Source organism: Amblyomma maculatum, chromosome 3 (genome assembly GCF_055883805.1).
Source record: "Amblyomma maculatum isolate TAMU_Amacu chromosome 3, ASM5588380v1, whole genome shotgun sequence".
NCBI lineage: Eukaryota > Metazoa > Arthropoda > Arachnida > Ixodida > Ixodidae > Amblyomma > Amblyomma maculatum.
This window is the reverse complement of record NC_139346.1, coordinates 221,353,149-221,375,367: the sequence shown is the minus strand read 5'-3', so window position 1 is coordinate 221,375,367 and position 22,219 is coordinate 221,353,149. Positions and strand designations below refer to the sequence as shown.

General features: G+C 49.1%; 1 protein-coding gene across 1 annotated transcript in view; it reads right to left on the bottom strand.

Annotated features, from left to right (window-relative positions):
* LOC146197764 (carbonic anhydrase 14-like) overlaps positions 1-22,081 on the bottom strand; it is a 209,270-nt gene extending 187,189 nt beyond the window's left edge. Inside the window, exon 1 of the mRNA XM_084597236.1 lies at positions 21,999-22,081. Coding sequence (XP_084453362.1) covers positions 21,999-22,081 — 83 coding nt within the window. The remainder of the gene's footprint in view (positions 1-21,998) is intronic.
* Positions 22,082-22,219: the final 138 nt, after the last annotated feature.

Below are 22,219 nucleotides of genomic sequence, written 5' to 3'. Positions count from 1 at the left end.
AACCAGCACGAATTCAGAACTTGATACCTAAACAGTGTTTACCTAAGGAAGTGACGTGCCCTTTTGGCGCATTGGGCGCCATTTTCCATCCCAAGTTGAATTGTTCCCTCCGAAAACACGCGCTTGTGGTGTGCACAATCGTCGAACTTTCGAACTTGGTGAAAACATCTCGCGGGTGCGACTGTTCCCGGTGACAAAGCCTTATTTGCAGCAACGAAAGGGAGCGTGGACGAAACCACTGAGCGAGTCGTCAAGTGGAATGACGCAAATACGTGGGTCGAAAGGTTATATTGAGAAAGCTGTTTATTTACTTTCCCAATCTCATATAAGACTCGAACATCAAAAGTGCATTTCCGGTTCCGGCGCCAACGTGTCCCGATAATGGCTTCCACTTGCATATGCCAAGTAGATTATTTGAGGTTTTAGATCGGACCGAGCAAAGGACACGTGGACCCGACTCTTATATCGCCATGTTTGGATTCACATAAAAGTCAAGCTGCAACGACAAGCAGACAAGCAACGCCTGAACCCTGTTGTGTTGGCACGCCTGTATGTGCATGTCCCTGGCCGTCCTTGCGTATATTCTAAACCAACTAGCCCACTCGAAGGTCGTCGCTCCTCTTCTACGTCAGTCACAAAAAAGAATTCTTCCTTTAAAAGATCGATGAACTCTAAAATAGACTTCAGGAAAAAATGAAAAACAGGCTTTATGCTTAAAGCCCAGAAATGAAATAAAAGAACCGCCATGATGACCTGCTGGATGCTTAATTTGTGCCCTAAAGTTTATTACTACTACTGTGAAGATTGCGGCCCGCCTCCTCTCCGGTGTTAGACCCTCCTATTGTCCGAGCGCCGTCACGTGGTTTCGCACGCTTTTTTCTTGCTTTTTGCATTGTTGCCTTCTTTCCCGCGATTCCAAACAACGCGCACGTGGCGCATATCATCGTGTGTTTTGCTAAAGCTCGCGCAACCACTTTCTCGCTGTTGTTTGAGAAGTCCTTTGTTCGAAATACCGTTCTGCTGCGCTTTCGGGTGCAGTGCACGTGAGCATGATAGCAAGCGATTGTTTCGAATACCATCCGCGAATCGAGATGCTGTTAAAAGGCAGGTTTCGATGCACCTCAACACTATGGTCGCGGATCTGTGAGCTATGTGAGAAATTTCTCATCTCAAACCAATATGTCACCGCACACTGTGTACGGTATCGTTCGTGTTTTCGTCATGCCGAGTGCCACTTGCATGCCCGCGCATGATATTGCTACATATATGCCATTGCATAAGGCAGAAGACGAAGTGATAGCAACGGTTGGTGCTAGGAGAAGGTTAAAAATTTTCTTTACCCAATTCTTGGCTGATCCCCCTGTGTGGGTATGTGGCATAAGTTACTTGGTCAACAACGACAACAACGACGCTGCTTTGTTTCTGTTTGTTGTGTGTTGTGTCATCAACTGTTGTGCTTCTTGGACTAAACTTACCATGTATCATCTTGATGGAGGTGACTAAAGATCCCCGTGTGCACAGATAAGTACATTTAAGCAGCCAAAAGCTAGATTTGCGCGGTGGCCGCCACCTACCTGGGATCACAACGTCAGCAACGGCCACTATGACCTCTGAGGCAGCCTCTACCACAGCAACAACATCGGCTCAGTCACTCGTCCTCACGAAAATCTGCCACCCTCCCATTTTTAATGGCAAAGATAAGACAGATGTTGACGATTGGCTGGATGAGTACGAGCGCTTCAGCAGGAACTATCACTGGAACGCGACCATCATGTGGCTAATCTCATTTTCTATTTGGCGGGAACCGCTCGCACATGGTTCCAAAATCGCGAACAAGAGCTGGTGACTTGGGAAACTTCAGGACTTGTTCGGGAAGCCCATTGGACGGGCTCTAGCAGCCAAACCCGAACTTTCGTCTCGCGCCCAATCACCCATGGAGCCCTACCTTGCCTACGTTCAAGATGTGCTCGCTTTGTGTCGCAAAGCAAACAGCTCCATGCTCGAAAGTGAAAAAGTAGGGCGCATCCTCAAGGGAATCGCAGATGACGCGTTCAACATCCTCTTCTGCATGGATTGCTCTACCGTCGACTCGGTGCTTCCAGTCTGCCGAAATTTCTAGCAGGCTAAACAACGACGTCTCGCACATCGCTTTGAGCGCCTTCCAAACACGGCGGCTACATCATCCTGCAATGACCTGGCACCTTTGCAACAGCCTTTTCATGTGACTAGGATCGGCAGGCGAGAACTCGAGGCATTAGCTCCCGCAATACTCACGTCTCCACTGCCCGACACCATTGCCATGACACAGGCTGTTGTCCGCCAGGAACTTGCTAACGTCGTCCTTTCCTTTAGCCCAGTACCGTCCCCGTCGCCATCGCCATCGCATCCTGTTCCTCTAGTGGCTGCTGCAACCACCCCCAGCCCCCCCATGTCGCTATCTTAGTCGCAATCCTGCAGGGTGACGCACCTCAGACGACCAGCCAATTTGTTTTATTTGCTGTCGAGCAGGTCACACTTCGCGTTATTGCCGCAGTCGTACCTTCCCCACCCCTCGTTCCTATTACAACGCTGACCGTCCGTATACTACTATGGACCTCGAGGCTTCCCTGCCCGAACTGAAGAGCTCCGCCCCGCCCCGCATATGATGGATCTGTACACTTTTCCCCTCAACGAGATGAGCCTCGTGCCGAAGCCGGCCAAAGTGTCCGTCGCTCCAGCCGATCTCCATCTCCACGGCCTCGTCGCTCCAGTTCACCGGTACCTCATCGCAGCTCCTCCCCATTATAACCTGGCACCTAGTCAGGAAACAAACGAGTTCAGCATCCGGGAGTGACGCTGCATTATCGACCCTGGCGGCCAAGTCGGTACTAACCCACGCACCAAGACGTAATCTAATTGATGTACAAGTTGACGGGCTCCCAGTTTCTGCCCTTATTGACACTGGTGTCTGCATTTGTGTTCTCCGTTCCACGCTCCGTCGACGCCTGAAGAAAGTTCTCATACCCACTACCTCATCCACCGTTCGCGTTACTGATGGCAACACAGCTACTGTGATTGGTATCTGTACTGCGCGAATCAGCATTGCCGACCGCCACATCCCTGTGTTATTTACAGTCCACACCAGTTGCCCTCAATACTTTATATTAGGCCTCGACTTTTTAACTGCCCACTTCGCTCTAATTGACTGTTATTTTGGACTGCTTCATCTAAACCTGCCGCTTTGTCCCGACGAACAAGCTCCTCCAACTTCAGCGCTCCGTCTCCGCTCCGATACATTTCTCGCCTGCCACCAGAAGCCGCTGTGTATGTGCCCATGTCGTCTTTTCCCTCCGTTCCTGATGGCGACTACGTTGTTTTCCCCATAACCGGCATGTTTCAGCAACGTAAAATCGCTCTCCCTTACAACATCGTGCGCGTAGCGAATCACCACACTTATATTCCGGTTTTTAACTTTAGTTTTTTTTTTTGTGCAAGTGCTTCCTAAGGGCATTTCTCTCGCCAAATTGATCCCATTGTCTGACTTTAATGTATCTGCTCTTTTACCTGACCCTAATGCTGAAGATCCGCCGCGACCTGCACCAGTCTCACCTCTAGAGGCCTACATATCAGGAATGGGTGCTGCTGACTTGCGTGAAGATCGTGTTAAAGCACTTACAAGCCTTCTGACTTCGTACTGTGATATTTTCGATTTCAGTGACCGCCCCTTGGGTCAAAGGTCCCTAGTTACTCATTGCATCGATACTGGAGACGCCAGCCCAATTCACAAGAAACCTTACAGAGTAGCCATTTCTGAACGCCGCGTCATACAAGATGATGTAGACAGGATGTTGGCAAGAGACATTATAGAACCTTCGAGCAGCCCCTGGGCTTCACCTGTCATGTTTTTTTTTTTTGTTAAAAAGGAACACATGGAGGTTCTGCGTTGTGTGAGTGTGAGTGTAAAAACCTTTATTTGGAGGAAGTTTGAGGTAGCTGGGGCAACCTCACGTAATCACTAGGTGGGCTCCTCATTACAGGAGCATATTGGCGACCGCCGTGGCTCGGCCTCGGTGGACCAGGGCCTTCTGGCTTGCCAGGTCGGAGCAGCCGAGCAGGGCTGCCTCCCAGTCCTCCCGGGTGGGGTTGAGTTTGGGAGCGAGGTTCAGAGTTGACCGGCATGCCGACACCATGTGCATGATTATCGATACCTTAATAAGCTTACAAAGAGGGGCGTTTACTAACTACCCAGGATAGATTATGCCCTCGACTGCTTGCACGGTGCCAGCTATTTCTCTTCGATTGACCTTCGTTTCGGTTATTGGCAGATGGCAGTCGACCAACGGGACTGAGAGAAGACTGCCTTCGTCACTGCCGATGGCCTTTACCAATCAAAGGTGATGCCTTTTTCCCTGGGTAATGCGCCCGCAGCATTCGAGCTCATGATGGACTCTTTTAGGCGGCTTCAAATGGGCGACATGGTTATATTATCTCGATGATGTCATTGTATTTTCTTCGAAAGCCTTCTTCATCTCCCTGATGCCATTCTTGGAGTCCTCCGAAGAGCTGGCCTTCAACTGATCTCGAAGAAGTGTAGCTTCGGCCGACAGGAACTCAAGGTGCTCGAACACTTGGTCTACGCCCGTGGCATTCAACCCGACCCCGACAAAATTCGCGCTGTGAGCGTATTTGCCACACCACGCTGTACGAGTGACATGAGTAATTTCGTTGGCCTTTGTTTCTATTTTCGGCGATTGGTCCCAAACTTTGCCACTCACTATTCTGTAGAAGAACGCCGTTCCATTTTCTTGGCGCCAAGACCCACCTCAAGCCTTTTCTGCGCTCATTGCAGCCCTCACAAACCATCTCGTCCTGGCATACTTCAACCCCTCAGCAACAACGGAGGTACGCACCGACGCCAGTGGTCCCGGTATTGCTGCCATTCTCGGCCAACAGCATACGGGTCGCACCGGCGTCATTGCTTATGCACGTCGACACCTTTCTACGGCTGAGCGGAAGTATTCGATCACAGAAAGTTAGCGTCTAGCCCTCGTGTGGGCCATTACAAAGTTTCGCCCTTATTTGTTTGACCGCCCGTTCTCCGTCATCACCGACCACCACGCTTTATGTTGGCTTTCTACGCTTAAGGATCCTACTGGTCGCCTAGGACGTTGAGCCCTCCGTCTTCAGGAGTACACTTTTTCTGTCGTTCATAAGTTCGGCCAGCTGCACACTGATGCCGATTTCCTGTCCCGCAACCCGGTAGATCCGGCGCCTGACAGCGAGTGTAACGATGACACCTGTGTGTTATCAATGTCTAACCTTTTCAACATTCGCCATGAGCAGCACTTAGATCCCAAGCTTTGCATCATTATCAACCGCCAGCACTGACCACCGTGATTAGGATATTACACTAGGATATTACTTTGCCGTTCGTGACGTTCACATATAATTCGTCCCGTCACGATACAATGGGCTACTCGCCTTTCTATCTTCTATTCGGCCGCAGCCCTTACTTCCATTTGACAGCGTCTTGCCACCCACCGCTAATGCCAGCTCTTATGTTCGTGAAGCCATCTCCCGAGCTGACGCCGCCTGTGTTACTGCTCGCCACCGGCTGGCTTCCTCCTAAAGCAATCAAAAACGCCGCCACGATTCTCGTCATCAAGATGTCCACTACTCTCCGGGCTCTCTCGTCTTGCTCTGTACTCCCGCTCGCCGAGTTGGACTTTGTGAGAAGCTCTTGCCGCGCTACACAGGCCCCTACTGTGTTTTGGTCAGTCACTTCCGCGACATATGAGATCATCCCTGTGTATCTGCCACAAAATTCTGTTTTGCCACGTACCGACATTGTTCATAACACCCGAATGAAGCCGTACTACTCCAACTATAGTTCCCCGACATAGTACCCACCGAGACTGTGCTTTTCGCGGGGGGGGGGGGGGGGGGGGTAATGTTACATACATGTCATTGCAGAAGGCAGAAGACGACGATCGACAATAGAGACTGAAGACGAAGTGATAGCAAAGGTTGAAATTGATTAACGTGTTAAATTTGGCGTTTGGTCCATCTCTTAAACAAATAAATAACAGCGCAAACAGCGCAAATAAAAAAATCAGCGCCGTACTTGTCGTCTCGTCTCGTCCTTGTGTGTTTGCGCTTTTTTTATTTGTTTAAAATGGTTGGAGCTAGCAGGTTAACGCTGCTGTGTTTCTTTGTGTTGTGTGCTGTGTCAATCACATATTTTAGTTTTCGTGTTAGACTTCCATTTTGTATAGAATAAAGTCCTTGGTTTTTGGCAACTCTGCCATGCTTTCTGGGGCGTTGTCTTTGCCGTAAATGTAAGCTAACAGCATGTTTTCAGTGTGTGTAGCCGCATTTAACGAAGCATTGACGGCTGTTAGGCGGCCGGGTAAGGTCAAATCTTTGGTGCAGTGTTTTCATTTGGTGCGCTAGTTCTCGACATCGCACGCAGCGCATGAAAGCACTGATAGATCTGCAACAGAAGTCGAAAACACGAGGAAGACAACTGCTGCCACGCTTCACAAGTTTACCGGCAGCTCACAAGTCAGTCGAATCTGTAAAGAAACCATACACAGACTGCATGCTAAGATGTATTTCTCTTCCGCTTAGTTGAAAGTTTTCTTTGAAGCATGTCGCGCAGTTTGGCCAACAGTTGACGAACGACGGAGGCACGGAGGTGAAGGCGAGCTGAATCGACGCCGAAATCGCGCACGCATGGTGTAATACACTGACAGTTGAAACTATTTTAGCGCAAAATCTCTTTCGACATTCTGTATTGATGTTTCAGCAGCCAGTAATAACGTAACGTGAACACGCTACGACAAAATACAAGCAGAAAAGCTCTGGGGAAACTCGGTGCTGGCGTCTTTAGCAGCGCCTGCACCGGAGAGCGTCTGCTAGGCCCCGCGTAGGTGGCGGCACAGTCGAAACGCGAGAGGAGAGAGGATATGACGCTACATTTAGTTTATTGAGGGGTTCTGTTTATATCCTCTTACGCGCCCCATCACCCGGTCAGTTGCCGCTCGCTGCTTAAGCAATGGCCCCTATCGCATATTCTCATTTCTGGTTCGCACTCTTCGCAACTGAAAACATATATCATAATCTTTCATGACTCCGCGCGTGACTGGAATTCTTTCGTCTATCATTATTTCACTAATACTGTACTACACTGATTTATCTTTCGCTTTCTATCACATGTATCCCGCTCATCACATCTCCAGTCATGGCCACGCATGGTGATGCAGCCTAAAAGAGTTAGGAAGATGCCGGTTAAGCCGACAGTCAAATAGTTTTATTGCGATAGCAATACTGCGCCAGGTTTCGGCCTATCGCGTCGTCACGGGAAGGGCCATGTTCGACCTTAAAAAGCCGCGAAGAAGAAGAAGAAGACCGCTCGATCACCGGCAGCTAATGTTTTGCTACCCAATTCTTGGCCGATCCCCCTCTGTGGGTATGTGCCATAGGTTATTTGGACAACAACAACAATAATGTTTTCGCTCCACATTCGGTTGAGCCGCACTCAACCCTTCTCATTTATATGTGGGCTGGTAGCTTACGCTCTCGCGTCATACGGCTGAGCGGATGAGCTTAAGAGTCCTCAATAATGTAGAACATTACACTGCAAGGGCGTGATAAGGGAATAGTTTAGCAGGCAATAGCAGCCATTGCTATAACCATTCAACTAGGGTTAATCAGAGTTAAACCACAACTAATTTTTTCTTCAAGCTTCACTCTGGTATCCCTATTTATTTTATTGGTATCCTCAAGGTAAAACATTACAGAGGGGAGTGGGGATTACAACAAAACATTTGGCACATATAAAAACGTACAGCATGTAATGAAATAGTGAGAAAAACAAACAAACAAATAAGCAGATCATGGTTATACATAAACATCAGCACATTATAGCATATACGTAAAACACTTTTGTGCTAGGCATCATTGCGCAACATTGGACACTGATAACTGGAACAATGGTAACCGCTCAATTGTTGCCACTGACGAAGGAAGGTGGTTCCAGTCCACAGATGTGCGAGGTATAAACGAGTCAGAAAATGCTTTGGTGTTACATGAAATTAGTCGACTTTGTGTGCATGATCAAGGCGTGAAGATATGTATGTGGGTTGTACGAGCAATTCATCATGTAGTATTTCGTGATATAATATTTTGTGAAAGAGGTACAGTCGCGCAAGTCTGCGGCGCGTTGCTAGAAGTGGTAATCCTATAGGGTTTGATTTCGTGGCGGTCACGCTGGCGGTGCGATGAAAGTTCGATAAAATGAAACGTGCTGATTTGCTTTGAACTGATTCTATCTGATTTGTAAGAACTTCCACCACTTCCTGCAATAACGTGGCTTAATGATAAAGGTATATTTTGCACCCTCAACTGCATAATTTCTAAAAAACCGGAGACCGTCAATCACGTTTTTGTAGACTACTGAGATGCTGTTCTTAACTGGGATAGCTTACAAAGAGCCTTAAAGGAAGAACTGTCTGTTTACCCTTACAGCATCCGGTTTCTACCCGCACAAAGTGACGAGGTCCCGTGCAACATGATTATGGTGCTGGGCCTCCATAGCATTTGGAAAACGCGGATGGCCTTTAAGCACGCAGAAGAAAATCTGTTAGGAGCAACACCATTGAAAGTTTAACATTTCTCAAGTATTTTCTTCGTAGTCGGCGAGAGCAACCTTAGTGGATGGATTTAGTCAACGGATTGATCAACATTAAAAAGTTTTGATATATTGTTTTAGCCAAAGGTAGGCTAGCGATTTTTATAGCTGTCTGTACTTTGTTGACCGCCAATAGAGGAAAAAAAAGGCCATGGTGGTGCAGTGGTTACAGCGCTCGACTACTGTGCCCAAGGAAGGATGCCTGACTGAATCCCAGCCGCGGCGGTTGCTTTTCAATGAAGACGAAAATCAAGGCACCCATGTTCGGTACGGTGTCATTGCACATTACATAACCCCGGGTAGTCGATTTCCGGAGCCCTCCACTACACCGTCTCTCATAACCTGAGTCGCTTTGAGACGTTAAACCCCATAAACGAAACAAAACATTTCCAATCGCGTTGACCGTTCGCGCAGAAGACATCCTAATTTTTCTCAAGCACACACACAAAAAAAAGCAAAAAAAAAAAAAAAAAACAAAGTTCTTCCATATTACTTAGTTTCTAAACAGCAATGACTTCGTTTTACGAAACTTTCGGCGGTCCGTAAGACTATATTTAGACCCTTTCTTTAACTTCACCTTGTAATATTTGTGTACTACCTTGTATTTTTGCCCTTGTATTTAGTTTTTGTTCGCTTTGCTTTTTTTTTTGCTTTTTTGTGTTTTTTTACTCTTATTGTAGTGTTACGTAAAATGTGTTGTGTCATTTTGTGTATCCATCACCACCCCTCTCCCCTTTATGTTATGCACGGCAGGACCCTTGAGGTGTTAGAGATGGATCAGTTGTATTATAGAATTAACCTCATGCGAACAGCATGAAGAAGCGTTTCATGTTCCTGCCAGCTTAATTTTGCCTACTTTCCTTGTCTTGATTGGACGCCACGATGACTTAGCGAGCCCAGCGAAGGTCACGTGTTCAATATCGGCCGCGGCTGTCAGGGACGAAATACGGCCGTAATTTATCCTAAACACCCCGACGCTATATAGCTTTCATCATAGCTTATGTGTTTGCTACGTATAAATGGAGGATTCTCCTATTCCAACGTCCCCCCTTTCTCATGAACGGCTACTGAAGTTTCTCAAGTAAATCGGCGAGTAAATGAATACGTTAAAGATAATTCGTCAGAAAAAGTCAATGCCCCGAACAAATATACCATATACCTAAAGAGATGGGGATAGAACCTGCCCTCTGAACTGTTTAATTAGTCATGCACTTAGAGCATGGAAGGCTTCCTTTCGTTTACCCGGCACCGGAACACTACGCTTCCTTGAAGTTAATCGTAAGAAGTGAAAATCAACTGGGAAGAATTCGTAATTTTTGTGGCACTTCAAATTGTCATAACGAACGATGGAACCAAATGCACACTGTGAGCAGTCCCTGGTTCTTCATGAGATGTAAAGTAGCATTTTTAATCTTCCTACTAAACCTGTCAGCACAGAGCGGTCGCAAAAAACATGGCGCCCAATGTGACGCTTTGCGCTCGCTCATCAACGGCAGTACTCTCGCGACTTCGCAGCATCGACACGTGGCTTTATCGATGCAAGCAGCAGTTTTGTCAAAATAAAAAAAAAACTAAACAAAAAACGCCGTCCCTTAGTTTTATTTTACCCCGGACAAAGATGACTACTTCACTCACAACGGGCCATCGGCAGGTGCCTATTCACAGCTTTCTGGGCCTCCCTGAAAATATGGCGGCCACGCTCGAAATAATGCAGCCCATCCTGTAGTAGAGCGGGCACAGTTTTGTGCAAGACGGCCTGTGATCGACCTTGCCCTTCACAGCGGACTAGCCCAAAGCGCTGCACGTGAGCTATGGCTACTTTCTTTTGCTAACCATAAAGTTTATCGGCATGGGTTCTGTAACTTTGAACACTCCTTGGCATAGCAAAGCACGAAACGTGTGTTCCCGTATTTTCATTCTGTTATTTCTGACAGAATAAATTTAATCGTTTTGCAAATTTTGTGCGCGTCTCAAATTCTGCCAACGATTTTTTTTCCTTCCTTAGCGATGCTGATGTTCTGTTTCTTATTAAAACTTAGACAGGTATTTTAAGATGTGCCGTAATATAAACGTAGAAACATTGCTGAGGAGCCCCACAAATTGTATGCAAAAAAGCTTTTTACGCGCACCACTCAAACTGCCTGTTAAGCACCAACCAGTTCTTGAAGCGTGGCTCCAGCTTGGTTTAGCTTAGTGCCCCCCCTTTTCCTCGAACGGGACGGCGGGGTGGCCTAGTCTCCAGATCCCCCGCGGCGTTTCTTTCACAAAGGCGCCAGCTGCAAGGTCGCGTCGCAAACACGCTGAGGAGGGGAGGCAAAGACAGGCGCCGTGTGAGAGGGTTTGGGGACCAGCGAGTGGGAAGAGTGTGTGTTTTGAATGTTGTATTTTTATTTGACGTAATTAAGGACCTGGGTCCGAGATTATTCCCAACCCACTGGGGTTGCGGCATGTTTTTGAATAATCTGATTGGCTGCTTCATTTTCGGGGCGGATCACCTAAGGTGACCGCCCTTGGGTCTTTGTTGATGTCTGGTATCAAAAAGCGGTCCTCGGACCATGTTGAGCAGTCAAGATTGAGGCTCCGTGCTTAGCACGTATTTACACCCCTAGGCTTTAACCGAAACGCTCGGTAGGAAAGTAAGGGCCTGTAAAGTGACTTCTCTGTGTGAGAGTCTTCATTTTCTTTTAAGTTGCAGTTGTCTTTGTGACTTGTTGCTGTAACTTTGCCTATGTATACTATTTTGCTTCTGTAAATATATATCTCCTCCTGACCATCTTGGTATTGGTTTCACCGCGCTAACACACTGAACGACAGAAAAGACAAACACCACGGAGCGCGAACTAACAACTGGTTTTAATGGATGAAACAGAAGTCATTTTATACACAAAACGTGGTCGTCATCAAACAAACATAAGCAACGAGGAAACATGAGGAAACAATCATCGCAGGTAACAAAGGCATACAGCTAGAAACACTCATCGCGATAATCTAAGCAAATCAACTTCTTTCGCAGACAACGACAGTGATACGTTGCTGATACACATATCGGCCCCGACGGATTTTATTTCAAACGCTTCTGTGATCTCTCTTTCAGTTTTATTATCAGAATACGAAATAACAGCGGTTTTTTCAAATTGAGGCTTACATTTGCAGTGCTGGCAATGCGTAGCCAGCTTCCCTGGATGCGCGATTGATTTGCAATTGTTAGCATGCTCATTTAGCCTTTTGTTTATGCACCGACCCGTTTGGCCGACATACTTCAATCCGCATGAGAGGGGGATGGAATAAACCACGCCTGTATCGCATTCGACGTGTTTCCTCTCATGGTTGGTGGTGCAACGTAGTTTGGGTGTTTCATCGAGTCTGTTTATTTTTGCGCACAACCCCGATAGCTTTTTGGGTGCCGTGAACACCACAGGAACTTCGTGCCTGCCTGCAATCTTTTTTAGACCGTGCGATACTCCGTGTACATACGGGATGACAGTCGGACGCGTTATCTTCTTGGAACCTTCAGGGTCATTTTTTTCTTTAGTTTTTGCGGTCAATGTTTTTAGGATTTTTTCTGAAATCGAGGCCAGGAGAATATCAGGGTACCCGCTATCTTTTAACCTTGCAACCTGTTGGATAATTCCTTGCTCTACCTTATGCACGCATGACTTCCTGATGCTCTGAATTATACAGGTATTAGCGATGGACCGTTTGATTAATTTTGAGTGTCCGGAATCATACCTTAAAATCGCCTTCTCTCCTTTTGTCTTGTAAAGCCAACACGTGTGCTCTAGGCCCTTATGAATTTCGAGGTCCAGAAACCTAATCACCGATTGTTCCGGCAGTTCAAACGAGAATTTTAGTCCCTTGAACGCCGTTTCAAACAAATTAATAACCAAGTTGGGGTTTACAGCACTGCTTGCATCACCAGGAAAACACACCAAAAAATCATCAACATAACGGAAACATGCAAGCACTCCGAGGGATTCGAGCTGGTGCTTCAATGCCCTGTTTTGCCATGTACAGGTAAGACAAAATCGGCGCCAAGCAGGAGCCGATGCAGATCCCAGTGCGCTGCTCGAAAAGGTTCCCTTCGAATTCGACAAACAGAGATCCCAAGTACAACTGAAGCAAGTCTAAAAAAGCCGCCAGGTTGTCGTGTTGGCCGGCGCGCGACCGCGAGAATCAATCACTCAGCTCATGCCACAAGAGCCTTTATTGTTGTTGTTGTTGTTGTTGTGGCTGTAGGAAGAAGGAAAAGAAAATGCACGGGCCTGCTACTGGCTTTGTAGCTGAGCCACCTCCGCTGCCTCGTGCAGATAGAGGAGAATATAGGGAGGAAGGAAAAGGAAGAGGGAAAGAAAGACGCGCGCCGCAACAACAGCCGTCGTCCACCACCAGCGGTGGCGTGTGCAATGACGGCCTGCAACAAATAAAAATTCGGTGCCAGGCTAGCCCCCTGCCGCAAGCGGCGGTCGAGACTTTATTCAAGCGTGCAGCAGTTTATATACAAAACCTTAGCGCCATCTGTTGATGGTTATTGATAACAATTATTAACTAAGGGCACCTAGTGTTGCCCATGAACACTACATACCCGTTTGGTGATTTAACACCACAGTGCACACCTGCAGGACAAGTGCCTAACGCGTACACTTCGCTCTTTGAGGTGCAGTCAGGGAGTCAGGGTAAGAAAGGAGAGGGGGCTCTCGCTGGACAACACCGTGTCCTGAGCGCCGGGCCAGCCAGAGATTCACTTCCCCATTCCCCCAGATCGCTGCAAATGCCTGTTTCTATGGTTGGACATCGCGCCTGCAACGGAGAGAAACTGTGACGTGCGAACGTGATCGGGAGCCCTCCTCCGCACACACACTGAGAGAGACAAACCTCATCTGCGAACGCTGAGGCGTCCGCGCACAGCGAAAATGGCTTGACAACATTAGTTGTCCAGAGAGCTCCGGCTTCTCAGGGTGCCGTTTTGAGTCGTTGAAACAGCGCTTTCAGCGCCGGCTGGCTATGGGGTTTTGTTACGAAGATGTTTCCCTGTCGATCCCGTCAGCGGCGCTGCCACTTCGCCATAGTTAGGTAGGCAGTCTACCTCGCCGTGCGCCCCATCCGCACCACAGACCACATATACCGTCGCCGTGCCCCTCTCATAAGACCGTAGCTTGCTGGTACGCACCATCTTACGACCTTCACGCGGCATCTGCGTGGTGCGCGAGTGTTCGCGAAATTGGCGGTTAACACTCCTGGCGTAAACCTGCTTGCTTTGCGCCTTGGTTTTGTTGAACCCAAGGTGGCCTCCCCAGTCCGATTGATGAGCTAACATAGGTACCTCCTTACTTTGGGATTCAGGGAGCCCCAGCTCCTCTGCTGGTTGCCTCAACTAGTCTTCTTTACGGTAGAGAAAACTGTCTACCTCCATTATGCCGTCTTGCTCGGCCTCGGCTCTTTCCCCCACTTTTCGCAAAGTGTCATTACTCTGTTCATCCGTGAACACCATCGCGGCACTACGTTCCCCGTTTACACTACCCACCGTATCCTCTGTGACCCGTGTGCCACTACCATTCCCTTTGCTGGTGACAGCTGCATGTGGGCTTGAAAAATTTTGCCATCTTCGAATGGATCCACTTCTGTCCGCTCGCACAACACTTGAACTTTCAGTTCAGCTGCTGTGTCGCCTGAAACCTGACCGTTATTTGCTTGAACTACACCTTACAGATTGCGCCCGTCCCTCAGGGACTCCCAAGCTTCCCCTGAAAGCGAAAAGTCTGTTCTGGACACGAGATTGTCGGTCAGCACGCACACCACTGGCACGGCTTCTCTACTGTCGGAGAAAATGCCTGTCTCGCGGTTTAAGGCCAAGGGCACCACTGTAGGCATCAGTGTACACAACATATTGTTGGGTCGGGGGAAGATAAGTGAATTCCTGGAAAGCATGCACAATCGAAAGAATCTCCGAGGTAGTACTGTCTGGCGGGTCAAGGTATGGACCACTGGTAGAATATAGAGGATCAGGGGAAAGAGGGGAATGAATGATCTGGGCTGCAGCATCCAGGGATCCGAGTAAGAAAGCGTGTGACTGTGTGGGGGCGGCGTGTGTCGGGCAGCCTGGGCTTGCCTGCGTCCAGAGAGAAGGATTGGGACATATTGCGAGAAATTGGTGCTATACGAAGGTTGGAGACGTATGGGTGCCCAAGAATCTGGAGTGCAATTGGCATGGGATTGATTTGAGCCTGGGAAAGGATCCACCTGCCTTGCTGTGTAGAGGATAGGCGAGCAAGTTGATGGTCATGGTGGAGATCAAGGAGGGAGCGTATAGGGAGAAATAAGCCGATTTCGTAGAGATGTTGTGTAGAAGTTTGTATTGGAAGTTGGAGGGCCGCTTTGTAGAGGGTGTGTAGAGCGGATCCCAATTTGTCTATCTGGGTTTGCGTTAGAGAAAGACATGAAACATAATAAAGGATTTTATTGAGTGCGATGACTTGAACAAGACGACAATCCTGAGCCTCATGGAGGCCGCAGCGCCGTCTGACTACACGGCGGAAGGGAGTTTAAATAGATGGATTTATTGAAAGGAAAAGGCAGAGAGGTTGGCCGGAATAATTCAAATCTGGTGTGCTACTCTGCACTGGGGAAGGGGAAGGAGAGAAGAGAGAAGGTCATGATGGGTGACGGTGTGGGATAAGGCATATGAAATACATATACAGACACAGTAGCTTGTTTTACAAGCGCGAATCAAGTCCGCTGGCGCACAAAAAATGGCAAACAACACGCACTGCCTGGACACTCTTCTCCTTGTCCTGCCAAGCGTCCAGCAGCAGTTCCTCCGACAGAGGCCTCTTGTCTAAACGCTTCAAGGAAGCGGCTAGCACACTTCTTTCGCACGCATACGCTGGGCACACCAATAATATATGGTCCACAGTCTCTGGGATGCCACAAGTTGAACATTCCGGCGAGTCCATCTGTCCAATTAAATGTAAGTACTTGTGCGTGAAAGCCACGTTTAAACGAAGTCGGTGACCCTGTGACAAGTAGAAAGAGCTTGATTGAGAGCCTGCACGTTTTTGTGCGAATGAAGCGGCATTCCTAAAATGCGACAGCTTGAGACTGCGGGGATGAGTAGCGGTTCAAAGTGAGAAAGATAGGGCTGTTGTGTGTGCGCTGATATTTAGTATGAGTGAGGAGAAGCAGTTTCGACTTCTCTGGTGCAGGACTCAGGCAGGCCTTGGAAAGAAAGGCGGAAAAAATGTCGAGGCCTTGCTGAAGTGTGGTCTCTATCTCACAAGGCGAACCTAAGGTGCACCAGAGAGTGATGTCCACAAAAAATATGGTGTAGGTTGGGTATGCTCGCGAGTTGCTGCGGGAGAGCACACATGCCAAGGTTGAATAGGGTCGGAGAGAGGACAGCGCCTTGCGGAGTGCCCCGGGTCAGATTGAAAGGTGTGGAAGTAGAGCCTAGGCGAAATCAGCCTTTGCGTGGATGAAGGAAGTTACGCAGATATGCGTAAAGGTTGGAGCCGCAGCCAGTTTGGGCCACGGCTTCGAGAAAATGGTCATGGGAGATGCAATCAAAAGCCTTGGGGACATCGACAGTAATCAGAGCATGTATCTGGGAGGAAGATGGGTCAAAAAAGTGTGTTGCAATATGAGGAAGAGGTCCTGGGCAGATATACGGGAACGGAAACCAATTAGGGAAGGAGGGAAAAGTTTGTGTGATCAAGAAAATTGAGGAACCGTGTGAGAGTCACACGTTCGAAATTTTGCCCACACATGAAGTGAGCGATATAGGGCGTAGGTTAAAAATTGAGGGGGGTTTGCTCGATTTGGGTATGCGAGTGATCAAGGAAGATTTCCACTCCGAAGGAAGGGTTCCTTCAGTGTAATGTTTGTTCACGGTATCGAGTAAGAATTGTTTAGCAGAGTCAGGAAGGTTTCTGAGAAGCCTGTATGTTATTGTGTCTTCCCCAGGAGATGTGTTCGTTTTGCTCTTGGCAAGAGCGGCCTCAAGTTCTGGAAGGGTGAAAGGGGCGTCTATTTCGGAGTTGGAAGTTCCAGGGTACGTAGGGTATGCGTCGTATAGGGGAGGTTGTACGTAGATATTAGTCAGTTGCTGGGCCTATGCAGAGCTCAGACTTTGTCAAACGGGGGGGCAGGGGGAGATTAAGGACCTAAGAGAGAGCGAAGAAGATGCCGCGTTGACTTTTGATATAATGAGCTGTCAATCTTCGTGAAAATCTGGTCCCAGTGGGTAAAGTCAAGGGAGGAGCAGTGTGTAATAATATCCTGTCGAAGAGATTTGAGGCGCAGTTGGAATTGTGCGTTCTGTGGTTGATGCCAGGCGGAACGAAGTATTCGCTTTCGTTTCTTCCACAACTTGAGAAGGAACGGATCAGACTGAGCTATAGGGGTGGAAAAATATTCGGTTTCTGTAGCTTTCTTTTGCGCGTTTCTAAGAGCGTGGATCCAGTTGGTGTAAGTAACCTGGTCGTGGATGTTGGATTTGAGGTTGAGTCGGAAGTCGTTCCAATTGGTGGGAGAAGTGAGAATACGTATTTTGGGACTCAGAAGATCAAGGGTAGGAAGAATTACGAAGTGATCACTGAGTAATGTATTGTCAGTGACTTGCCAAGTGGTGCGTAGTTTGCCGAACGAGAGTGAAAGATAAGGGGTGGAAGGGAGTTGGGTCCTGGTGCCCGCCCGTGTCGGCGCATCTGGGGTATTGAGAAGGGAAAAGTGGTTTTGTTGCATGCGCGTTTGCAGAAGGCGCCCGCCTTCAATGTGCGTGAGTATCCCGAGTAGGTACTGGGAGAGTTGAAGTCACCGGCTATAAGAATAGTGTGATTGAGGGTAAGAGAAGTCGCGAAACGGAAGAGACCAGAAAAATGCTGGTGATGTGTAGGTGGGTTGTAAAAGTTAAGAAGATAAAGGGGAGTCGCAGACGATGTTGTGTAATAAGCGACAGCGACAAGGTAGGATAGCATAGCTACTGGGACATCAAGCTGTTCGAATCTGAGATCACGTTGAACAAAGGTGGAGACAATATATGCTATTGTAAGGAGATACTGATGAGGGGGAATTTTATTGGTTTTGAGATTGCGGCAGTTCCATTGCAGTATTTTGAGATTTTCTTTAGTGTGTACTGCCATGCTCGGACATGACTACCGCAGATTGTTCTGTGGGGGTGGACTTGCAGATGCGCTTTGCGGGTGGTGTGCTGACTTCCATTAGTTGGGCTTGTACTTTATCTATAGTGGAAAGTGTACTGTAAGGTTGGCGCCATTCGTTTGCCTTCTTCCATTTTAACCGGCGCCATACTAACCACCGAAATAGCCGCTCTAAGCGCGGCGCGGCGGGGGCGTTGGGGGACTTTTGTTCGGACGGCGCTCGTTGTTTCGCTAAAAGCTCGTTTCCGTATTCTTTTTTTTTACCCAAAGTGAACGAGAACTTAGAAGCCTTCCTTATCAGTTGATGGTCGCGTTTCCGCCCGGTCGCTGAGTGCGGGAAGACAGCATCCTCCGTGGCCGAGTGCGGATCGCCCACGCGTCCGTGGTGGGGAGACAGGAAAACGACGTTCGCGCTTCATGGCTTTCTTTAAAGAGTTAAGCTTGTGAGGGGGGGCGCTTGCGGTTAGCGAAGGCATCCACTCTTCGATAGGGCCGGTGCCCTGCGGCGTGGCGTGGTGCGGACAATGCCCGGGATTGGCGTTCCCATTTGCTAGACACATCTGGAGACGTGTAGCGGCACCTTGCCTGCCTCGAGGGGGTGTCGCTGTACCTGTTGCGGGTGGGCGTTCGTCGCCGCGTTTCCAGGCTGTGTACGGCGCCGAGGCCGAGGCTTTTAGGGAGAGAGTAAAAAACATGTGAACCTGCCTGGTTTGACGAGACTCATCCTGCTCGCGCCTTGAGAACAATTAAACTTTTTTTTCGCGTGCTGAGAAAGCGCAGGACGCGCGATGCTCTGCACTATCGCAGAACAGAGAGATTTTGGTCTCGACTGGAGCCGGGCACGCGGATCGTGCTCACGAGTAACCGTGGAGTGGGTTCACGGGGCGGCCGGTGAGACATCACGCTGAGTTGTATATAGTCATTGTAAATAGTCTTCTGTATATAAAACTCAATTACCAAAAAGAGTCCCCTGTCTTCGCTCAAATATGTTCCTATTGGCACAGTACTTCGTTACAAGAAAGAAGAAGAGAAAAAGAACCACTCCTTACTTGTACTATGCATGGTTTCAATCTTGGCGACAAGAGGCTGAACGACGGAGATGAGGTTGGTGACGCGCGAATATAGTCCGACGCAACGCACGCGCGCGGCCCGCACACGCTGCGTTACGTTGGCGAAAACACTCCGCCGACAGTTCTGCGAGCTCCAGCGCCCAACGTAACTGGAGTAGAGATGGCTCCTGTTCCATTCGAGCTTCGGCGCCACCGACCGCGTCGACCCACAATGCATCGTGCAGAGAAAGATGGCGGACGGCCGCATAAACAACGTGAGTTGAACTCGCTTTGGACAGCTTGGTGGAGAGGTTTATCGATGCCATTCAACATCCTAGTGTTAGCGGCTGACTTATTGCGCCGGGAATTCCCGCCTGGGCGGCGACTGTGTAAACCTTGAACAACCATCTCGTTAGTGCGCCTTCGTCATCATCATCATCAGCCTGATTATACCCACTGCAGGGCGAAGGCCTCTCCCATATTTCTCCACTTAACCCGGTTCGGTGCTAGCTGCATCCACTTGACCCCTGCGAACTTCTTAATCTCATCCGCCCACCTAACTTTCTGCCGCCCCCTGCTACGCTTTCCTTCCCTTGGAATCCAGTTCGTTACCCTAAAGCGACCATCGGTTATCCTCTCTTCGCACTACATGTCCTGCCCATGTCCATTTCTTCTTCTTAATTTCTACTAGAATATCGGTAACTTGTGTTATTTCTCTGACCCACTCTGCACGCTTTCTATCTCTTAATGTTAGCCCTACCATTTTTCGTTCCATAGCCCTCTGGGTTGTCCTCAACTTGAGTAGAACTCTCTTGGTTAGCCTCCCCGTTTCAGCCCCATAGGTGAGTACAGGCAAGATGCAACTGTTGTATACTTTCCTCTTGAGCGATACCGGTAAGCTGCTAGTCATAATCTGCGAGTGCTTGCCAAGTGCACTCCATCCCAATCGTATTCTTCTTATTTCCGTTTCGTGGTCCGGATCTGCGGTTACTACCTGTCCTAAGTAGACATATTCGCCTACTACTTCCAGTACTTCGCTACCTAATGTAAACTGCTGTTCCTTCCCGAGGCTGTTGAACATCACCTTAGTCTTCTGCATATTGATTTTCAAGCCTACGTTTCTACTTTTCCTGTCTAGGTCTAGTGCGCCTTGGAGCATGTCAACTGACAACCCCCACCTGCAGCGTGCCTCCGACGAGCCGGCGCCGTGCCATCCGTCCGTGTTTACCTCGTTTTGGTTGTGGTGTTTTCTTTTGGAATGGGCCTAGTGCGAAGCGAATACAGCGTCCATGTCCATGTTTTGGTGCGAAAGTGCGATCACCGGATACCGAGCAGCAGTGCGTGGTGCGTCGACAATGAGAGCGGGCGCGTGAAGAAATATGCGAAGCAGTGATCGAGTGGTTAATTTTTATTATAGCCATTGCTCTTTTTCGTATTTTGTTTGTGTGTCCTGTCTTTTCTTTCACATCCCTTTTTTTCGTTCTACTGCTAACTAGTGTGTACGAAACGAAGCGACTCGACTTCAGAGACCAACAGCGCACATAGAACGAGTGTACAGATAAGGCGGAGTTGTGGTCTCTTGACGGCGGAGCTGTTCGCTTGCGGACCGAACGGAGTTTCCCACTTGCTGCGCGCACTTTTGTTTTTCGTTTCCATCTGTAGTTGAAGAATGCTATAAGTTGTGGAGGAAGCTCCCAGATCACTTTACCCGCGAACGGTTGAGGCTGCGAACGGGATGCAGACGGCCTGCGGGTCGGCGATCTTTCTGCGCATGCTCCGAAGAGAGCAGCTGACGGCGCTTAGCACCAAACTATAAAAGGGGATACATTTCATCTGGCGTAGCGAAACCGGCTTAGCGTGACTGACCGCGAGCGACGCTTGCGCACGCGCAGGCTTAATGATTCAAGGCCTGTGAGTCGTGTGTTGAGGTTTTGCAGATGTGTGTACATGTTGTTTGCGCAGGTTTCCGTGGCATCGACTTTGGCGAAAAGGGGTTCGGCTTTCATCTGCAGCTCAGATATTTGTTTTGCTAGCTCAGGAAAAGGTAAGACAGTGGCAAGGGAAGGAGATCGCATCCCCGGCTTGGAGGTTGTGGGCTCGTTATTGGGTGAGGTTTGCTGCCGTAGCGGCGCAGGAACCCGGTTAGGTGTCGGGGGCTCCGTGATCGCTGGTGAAGTGGTGGAAGCGTTGACCTCCTGTGAACTCTTGGGTTGATCATTTGTGAGTGAGACTGATGTCGATTGGGTTGATGGTGGGGTGGATCGCAGCACATTTACGTAGGAGCGGTGGGCTTGCTTGGATGTCTGAGAGTGGTCCGTGCCGCGAAGCAGAGCAATGGGACGTGTCAGTTATTGTGGCTGTGTTCAGCGATTCAGATTTCGCTGAAGGCGGGACGCTGGATTGAGGCTCCTGTCGGATTCGGAGATGGTGTTGGTAGCGGCCGTCGTGCATATTTTGTCCTTTTCTTTTAGAACGGGACGGCTCGCGTCAAAGGTCGGGTTGTCACTGCGGCATTGAAGGCACTACGGCTGGCAGCGGTGTGGGAAGTCTGGCTGCGCGAGCACCGTGGTACACTTGGGGTAGCGAGGATGTGGCGCAGGGCACTGGAACACGCGGTGGCCGTATTCAAGGCAGCGGGTGCATCGTGGTGTCTCGGGATGGTGGGGGGAGCATCAATAGGCCACCCGTCTGATGTAGAGCGCGTGTGGGACGTGGGAGTCTGCAAAGGTGAACAACACGCTCTCCGTTGAGCCCATCATTCGGGCGGAAAGTATTTTTGCCTTGTATGATTCGAGGTTCCGCATCAATTCGTGGGTAGATAGTCCCGATTCGACGCCGTGAATAACTCCCTTGCAGGAATCCAGCGGCGCCATGGCGTAGGTACTAACAGGGTATACCTTTTTGCTTAAATTTACGGATGTCATTTGAAGAAGTCGCTACGCTGTTAGGACAGAGTGCGTCCGCACGAAAACGAGGTGCTGTTCTAGTTTTAGATGAAGGGATAGGTCGCTGTGAGCGCGGAGCGGCAGGTCGGCTGCGTACGTTATGGCAGAAAAAAAATATGGTTTGGTCGCGTTAGGGAGAGGCGTGGATGGCAGCTGCACTGCGATCGAATGAAGCTCGTACCTTGATCTTGGTGTGGTCGGTGCCTTGCGGGTGGAGCCGACCATGGCCCAGCCGTCGTTTTCATCATGGCGAAAATCCTCCATAGCAGACTCTGTAGGTTTAATTGAAGCGGTGGGCGGCGTCTGGGAGGTCGGAGCAGCAGACATCGGAGCTCCGGGTTCCATTTTGGCTGGCGCGGTGGCGATGGGGCGAGCAAGCGGCCCTCCGCAGCTATCTGGTGA